Below are 7,790 nucleotides of genomic sequence, written 5' to 3'. Positions count from 1 at the left end.
TGAGAAATTGAGAGATTTGACAAGAATCAAACGTAAAGCTACCAGTAACCCATTGTCCTCCTACTATTAATCATTTCCTGAACAATTTCTTCTGCACCTCCCCATCAAGTTAATGCTTCCAGCCCCCTTTTCTCCCACTTTCTCCTCTGTCTGTTTGAGTAAGGGTGTAAAACCAATTTAACCATTTAAAAAGAAAAGGAAATGTCAGGAAATCAAACATTACATAACAGCTCAAATGTGTGTCTCAAAAGCTAAATAAGAAAAAAGACACAAATGAACCGCCAAAGATTTGACAAGAATCAAACGTGAAGTGACCAGGAAGCCACTGTCATCCAGAGCTGTCATATTCCAGAACTGCAACCTAAAATCAAAATCAACTCAAAAACCTACTGCCAGTTTTTAGAAGACACTTTCTTCAAGCAGCGGTACAAGAAAAAGTCTTGTATCTTTCAAGAAGTCCATGATTTTTATGTAGGACAAGTACTAGCGAGCGTGGCTAGCCAGTAAAGGCCTCAAGGATGAAAAAATAATGACATGGCCCCCTTCCTCACCTGACCTAAACTCTGCTGAGAACCTGTGGGCCCTGCTTAAACGGGAGATGTGGTTGCTGCTGCACAAAAAGATGATTCCATGAATGGAAGGCTTGTGACCGTTATTGAAAAGAAGGGTGGCTATATTAGTCACTGATTTAAAAAAAAATAAATAAAAAAAATTGACATGTCAGAAATATTTATTTGTAAATTTTGACTTTTATTATTCTCACTTTAACAGATGAAAATAAACAAGTGAGATGGGAAACATTTAGTTTTTTCATATAGTTGTATAATAATTCTGCAAACTAATAGTTACCTTATAATTGTGCACAAGAAATACAAAACCTCACTTTTACTTCCTTAAATATTCATGTTTAACCCTAACCCTAGTTTTTCAATAATATGAATCCTCAAAAATACAACTTGCCTAATTGTGCACACAATGTAGAGTTCTATGTTCTTGCAGCAGTCACGTTTTAGGTCTCGTTTTTATATGTCCTGTGTATTTATAATTAGAGTTAAACCTGTATTTTCATCCTGTTTTTCATCCAGAGTACGAGCTGTTTGCATTTGTCAGTCACATGGGAACAAGCACAATGTGCGGCCATTACGTCTGTCACATCAAAAAGGATCAACAGTGAGTGTGTTTTTCTTTTTAACTTGTGTTTCTGACTTGGAGATATTTTACAATGTCAAAGTGTCAACATGTATTTAGAAGGCATAACAAATAATGAGAAGGAAAAAAAACATTGCAGGAATCAAACCTTACAAGAAAATAAATGGCATTTTTTTATCTTTTATGTTAAGTTTTCCTGAAGCAAACAACATATAAATGAGTTCCCGTCTGAGGAATGATATGCTTTCTGTTCTCAAAGCAGTTGTTTATTTATTCAGTATCAGGGGGAAATGTTAAAGTGTTTAAAAATATGCAGTAGGTGATTTCAGCCTCAGCAGGGGGCACCACACTCCAGCTCTGCTCTAAATGATAAACCTTAGCATAATTTCTCATGTGAACACAGTGGAAACTGTGAAACTTCAATTCTTGGTTGTTTTTTTATCCACTCAAGAAGATTGTATTGATTTTTTATTTATACATATATATATTATAAAATATATAAAAAATAGAAGTTAATGCGACTTGGGAAGGTTTTTTTAATGTGATATTTTTAGTTATTTGGTCAGAGCAGATTTGACCAAACGGATATTAATGAACTGTGTCCTCTCTGTTTCAGGTGGGTGATCTTCAACGATCAGAAGGTGTGTGCTTCAGAGAAACCACCCAAAGACCTGGGTTACCTCTACTTCTATCGGAGAGTGGCTGAATGAGACAAGGGAGTGTTGAACACACACAACACGACATTCACAGTCACATCCCAACAAGCTAATTACGAATCCCCCGGCACGCTTTACAGTGACTTAAGTGTAAATAAATCCCTCAGATCGCATATATACAAATAAATTGGTGCAGATGTACAGATGAGGTGTTTGGGGAGGGGGTGGCAAATCATGAGCCTGTTTTAAAAAGCAGATATAATCATGTAATATCTGGTCATTTTACAGAGTTAAACTGAGAACTAATTCTCTGTGAAAACATTTGTTCCAGCTTTCACTCAGTAAATGAATCTAGAGAATTCATAAAACCTGCTTCATAAAACAAGCCCCATAACTTTCTTTGTCCATTCACTCATTCTTAAAACATTTGTTTAAGTGCCACTATTAACCATTTCCTGAACAATTTCTTCTGCACCTCCCCGTCAAGTTAATGCTTCCAGCCCCCTCTTCTTTTATTGGACGGTTACTGCTCGGTGTCTCCCACTTTCTCCTCTGTCTGTTTGAGTGAGGGTGTAAAACCAATTGAACCATTTAAAAAGAAAAAAGAAAGAAAATGAAATGTCAGGAAATCAAACATAACAGATCAAATGTGTGTCTCAAAAGCTAAATAATTAAAAAAAAGAAGTCAAAACACCAAATTCACTTGTTTTTTGTTAAAGGTTGGTGAGGGTGATATTTGTTTTCTGTTTTTATTTTGCAAACACATCCTTTGTTATTTTTGCTGTGACAAATAAAGAATCGTCTTTCTGTCATTCTGCCGCCTTCTCAATCCGTGCATCATGGAATTTTACTGCGACTCACTACTTTGTTTTTATCTTTTTTTCATATTTAATGAATTATTGGCTACAAAGTCACAAATGTGAGCATCACTTGTGGAGTTTTAGGTATTTGTAAATAAGTGTCTCAGCTGCTGTAAACAACCTTTCTCTGCGTCATATAAAAATAGCATGGTTTACAAACTGTAGACCTAGTTTACAGGAAAGTGCAGGCATGAAGAGAGCTCGGGTTTGCATTGGCCCACAACCTTCTGAAGTGCATGTTTCCCTCCTGTCTTCCGCCTTCTACTATTTCAATTCTACGTCCTTGTGCTCATGATTTTGTTGATTTACCACACCGAGAGATTGAGGAAAGACTTTGGCCTTTAAAGCAGCACAGAAACACTGCCTGAAAATTACGGTAAGATTTTAATTTAAGAATTCAAATTAAAGAATCAAGTTTTATATTGTTCAATAAATATTTGTGGATTCAGCGTGACCATTCTGAAGCCATCCGTGTGTTGTTCCGTCGTAAAGTTTAACTCCAACTTAAAAAGCATCAACTTGACATTAAAAAGGTTTCTAATTTGTAGTGCTCTCTTTTTATGTCTAGTAATGACCACAAAGGTGTAATAAAGCTGTTCAAAGAAGAAATTATGTGCAGTGTCTCCAGACCTTAAGTGTGAATATCGCATTGTATTCTTAAAACAAGCTTCATGATTTCAGTCTAAATTTGCTCTTTACTCTGTGAAGTGAAACATACTGATCACATGTTAAAGGAGAATAAATCATTTTGGACCATTTATGGTCTTTGTGACTCCAAATAATAAAAAATGTGTGACTCAAATTGAGTTATTAAAGTTATTAAACCATTGAAATCATGAAACGTCTGAAAGAGTGCAATCACAAAACGATCAGAATCACTTTTTTAAAATAGTTTGTAAAACTAAATCAAGTCGATTTGAAACAAGTTTACAAAACAATGAATTATTAATCATTTAAAGACAAAAAAGCTTTTTTATAAAAGTTTAATATCTCTGTGACGTATGTTTTTATATTTTCTAATTCAGATTGAGAGAGGAAGGAAGTAGAGAAGTTGCTTAGTGGTTTGAGATTGCACATTTATGGACATGATGCACAGCAGCTCTGTAGAATAAATCACCATGAACGACATTTTAATGATCTATTCTCCACAGAAACCATCATTTGTGCTTGATTTTTAACATCAAGAATGAAGGCCTTGCCCTGGTTTTGGTTTGGTGAGTTTAACGCTTGTCATTCGTATTCACTTATTTAATCTTTTCTGAGAAAAAATGTGTGAATTATTCATCCTAAATTCAAGCAGATCCTCTTCATATTCTGTTTCCACATTTCTTAAAGTAAAATATAGAACATATGCACAGAGATCATGGTGTCTTCCAAACGCAGCGTGCTTCATAACTCTGGTTCTCTCTGTTCAGTGGTGAGTGCAGTCTCAGCTGCAGGCAAAGGTGTCATCACAAAACCCGGGGAGCGTGTCACTCTGGGGTGTGGGAGCAGAAGATCCTTCAAGAGCCTGGCTTGGTATCATGGAAGCGACCTGATTCTTAGTGTCAACGGAAAGAGTGGCACCAATCGCAAAGGTAGTCATAGAAGCAGCACCATATTAAAATCACCGTTGTCACTGGTTACATCACATGCATTCTCCATGTGACAGGCACAGCCAAAATCCAGCCAAGGTCAAAGGTGAAGCAGGGGAGTGATCTGGAGATCTCCGGAGTGAAGAAAGAAGATGCTGGAAATTTCATTTGCACTTTAGACGGGGATTCTCATACGATCACGCTTCTTGTGGTCTCAGGTGAGCAGCAGATGCAAAGGACACTACACTTGTACTGCATAGTAAATACCTGTGTCTTTGATAGTATTCCTCTACTCACTTCATGCCTAGAGTTAGAGTTACTGTAGATTTGAAAATAGTTAATGAAAATAAGAATGAGTATTGGCTCTGGTCCATCAAATAAAAATCCTTTTATACTACTAATACTAACTACCTCTACATCTATCTACCTACTATTACAAGTAGGTAGATCGATGGATAAATGGGTGGATGTACCATCAGTTTTTATTGTTGGCTTCCTTTTGAAAACTTGTCTCTGAGCCCAAGCTGAGAGATCATCAAGTTTATTACGCAAACTTTACAAAACTATATTCTACAATTATTTTCACAAGCTGTGAAGATGATTAACCTGATCTCTCATCTGAAACCGATTCAGATGAAATTATGCTCTAATATCTCCAGCGTTCAAACATTTCACACTAATACGTTCAATTATGTAAACATACAATTATCATACACAGCACAAAGTACAATATGACAGTTCATACACATTTCATTAAAGAGCAGTTCATAGGATTTCTCCCGAGTATGATAATGTCCATCTGGTGCTGTTGAAGCTGAAAAATCAAATCTGAGGCACTTGAGAAGGTGATGAGTTAAATTGGCATCAATATTTCACAGCAAATGTATTATATCAACAGTAAAAACCATGGAGATCTTCATTAGAGCACAGAGTGTAATGTGTTTTAAATTTAATCACCCCATTCTGCCATATGGGATTATGTGTTCACGCAGAGATCTCCTCCCCTGACTGTGTCTTGTCCCTCTGTCTCTGTCAGTTTCGACCAGTCCACCTGACGAGCTTCAGCTGGGCAGGGAGGGCACTCTCCAGTGTGAGGTAGCAGGTCTGCCCCCGGACTCAATCGTGCAGTGGACGAGGCCGGACGGGCGCTCAGACTCGGGAACAGTTCATTTTAACCCCTTGACCCTCGCAGATAAAGGGCAGTGGGTGTGTGGCTTCTCTTATGACGGGGACACATACAATGAAATCTTTGACATCAAAATTAAAGGTAAAACACTGTGCTTCTACCAAGTGACAACCAACTGTAATGTCACCCAGAAGAATCTTTGGCAGGAACATGTTGAGGTTTTGCAAACAGACGTACACCAGACATCTAATGCTCCATATCAGCTGTCAATCACACTGGTGTCCACTCAAATGTGCTATATTTTATCATCTATTTTCCTCTAAATGGAAACATAATGTATAAAACTGACATCATGTTCTTCTTCTGAAGAAGACCTGAAACTAGTGATTGAGACCATTAATCTCTTCAGGAAAATGTGTAAATCAAGTGAGATGTAGAAGCTCCTGAAGACTTCCATCCAGTCTGAGGTGCCTCTTGGTGGCTATTCAATATAATTTAACTTTGTGTTTGGCTTTAACCAGCAAACTGAAGAAGACGTTATATCATTGTATCTATCCATCTATCTATCTATCTACCAAAGATCCTGAATATGTTTTTTCTTCCCAACGAGAAATGAAAGATTTGTTGTGTTTTCGTATTTCAGCGTCCGAACCACTGACATCATCCCCTACCCAGAGTTCAAAGGTGGACCATAAGACGTCATGCATCAACTGTGCGTAAAGTGCTTGTATTGATTTGCGCAAATCTTCCTGTGACGACATATTGCTCTGAAAGTCCTTATGTGCATGATGTGTGATTGATTCATTTTCAGGTTTCTGTTCTCCCCCTGGATGTACTGACCAGCCGTCCGGTATTGGACTGGCCGGCTGGTGGCTGTGGGTTGCAATAGGAGTTGGCAGCTTCTTTGTGGTTCTTCTTATGGTCTGCATCATTGTTTTGTGCAGGAGAAACCGGAGGAGGAAGGTAAGTGGGGTCCATGAGCTGTTATTTTGAAGTTATTGATGTCTGAGTAGGAGTTCAAGGAACAAAGCAAACATTTATATTGTCATTTTCTTTTCCACTACAGAGAAAATTCCAGAGGATGATGAATGAGCGTCAATCAGAGAGGCCCAGAAAGTACTGCCAGTGTAACTGGTACATTTTCTTCACTTGTTTCTTCTATTTAATAAAACAACCCTTTTACCTTCTCTCCAGTAATCTCTGTTCACTTTCAAGATACTTTCTAAAAGTCTGTATTCACTTCATACTAATGGCTCTTTGACCTTAATTTTCACTGAGCCTTTTACAGAGCACTTCATTATTGTGTCGTAATTAGTGTGAAAACTTCTCCACTTTCCTGTCTTTATCACAGCCCGACAGCTGCGGCCAAACCACAGCAAGGACGTCACAAAGGGAAGCCGTCAGCTCTGCCTCTGAAACCCCTGCTAATGCAGTGACACATGAAAGACAGATCGAAGAGACGAGCGGCAGAGCAAAAGAAAAGGAGAGAAAGAGAGGAGAAGATGGAGATTAAGGAGAAGAGAGAGAACGTGAAACAACCCCAGAGTGAATGTGGCATGAATGTAAATGGGCTTTTAAAAACTCCAGATGAAAAATCAAATGTAATGATGTTGACACTTTGAGCTGTTTCACCAAATCTAACCAGTGAAGTGAATGTGACTGTGTCTGTGGCTATGTTTTACCTTATGTGGCATATGATTATATAATCTCTGTAGGTGGCTTCATCAAATCCAAGTGTACTGCTTTGCATCTTAAAGAACATTTGCCACATTTATACTTTTTTCTCTCATGTTGCTGTGTATTTGAATTGTATTGTTTGCCTTTAAGAATTGCACTGAATCTTTTTTCCCCCTCAGTAAATAAACCACGTGGAAACTCAACTGAAGGAAATTGTTCATTATTTCTATGATTTCTATGAGAAATAGAACGAGGAAACATGATATCCAACATTATGTGCGTGTTTGTGTCATAACATGATTTCAGTCCAAACATGAATTGGTGGTAAATATCTAAACCCCACAACTGGTGCAAGACAGTGCTGCTGTTCATACAAGTACTGTGCTACATAGAAGTGTAAGTACACAGTAAACACCTGTTTCATACAAGACCACCAATGACATACATATACATACGTATGTACTGTATGTACAAACCCACATACACACATGGTACATGAATACATACAGTACTTACATACTGTATGGATCATACTACTTATTATATTCTGTGCATGCATACATACAACTTTTAACTAATTTTTAGTTCAGTGGCCACATACAGCACAATTTGATCTCAAGTGGGCCGGACCAGTCAAATAATAGCATAATAATAACCTATTAACAATGTTACCCTTTGTTTTACATTTAATGCAAGTTTCTTTAAACAAAACATATCACGAACAACCTGACTGATTTCGTGACAAGAA

At 37.5% G+C, this 7,790-nt stretch overlaps 1 protein-coding gene across 1 annotated transcript; it reads left to right on the top strand.

Annotated features, from left to right (window-relative positions):
- The first annotated feature begins 1,052 nt into the window (after positions 1–1,052).
- On the top strand, positions 1,053–7,245 carry LOC122759894. Its single transcript, XM_044014884.1, has 10 exons — positions 1,053–1,170; positions 1,766–3,041; positions 3,817–3,879; positions 4,081–4,242; positions 4,317–4,457; positions 5,276–5,506; positions 6,009–6,077; positions 6,177–6,328; positions 6,432–6,499; positions 6,717–7,245. Exons 3-10 carry the CDS (start codon positions 3,852–3,854, stop codon positions 6,799–6,801), a joined length of 936 nt encoding a protein of 311 aa, XP_043870819.1. The 5' UTR covers positions 1,053–1,170; positions 1,766–3,041; positions 3,817–3,851; the 3' UTR covers positions 6,802–7,245.
- Positions 7,246–7,790: the final 545 nt, after the last annotated feature.

This window comes from Solea senegalensis, unplaced genomic scaffold (genome assembly GCF_019176455.1).
Source record: "Solea senegalensis isolate Sse05_10M unplaced genomic scaffold, IFAPA_SoseM_1 scf7180000012618, whole genome shotgun sequence".
NCBI lineage: Eukaryota > Metazoa > Chordata > Actinopteri > Pleuronectiformes > Soleidae > Solea > Solea senegalensis.
The sequence above is the reverse complement of the archived record's forward strand: the minus strand, read 5'-3'. Positions and strand labels throughout refer to the sequence as shown.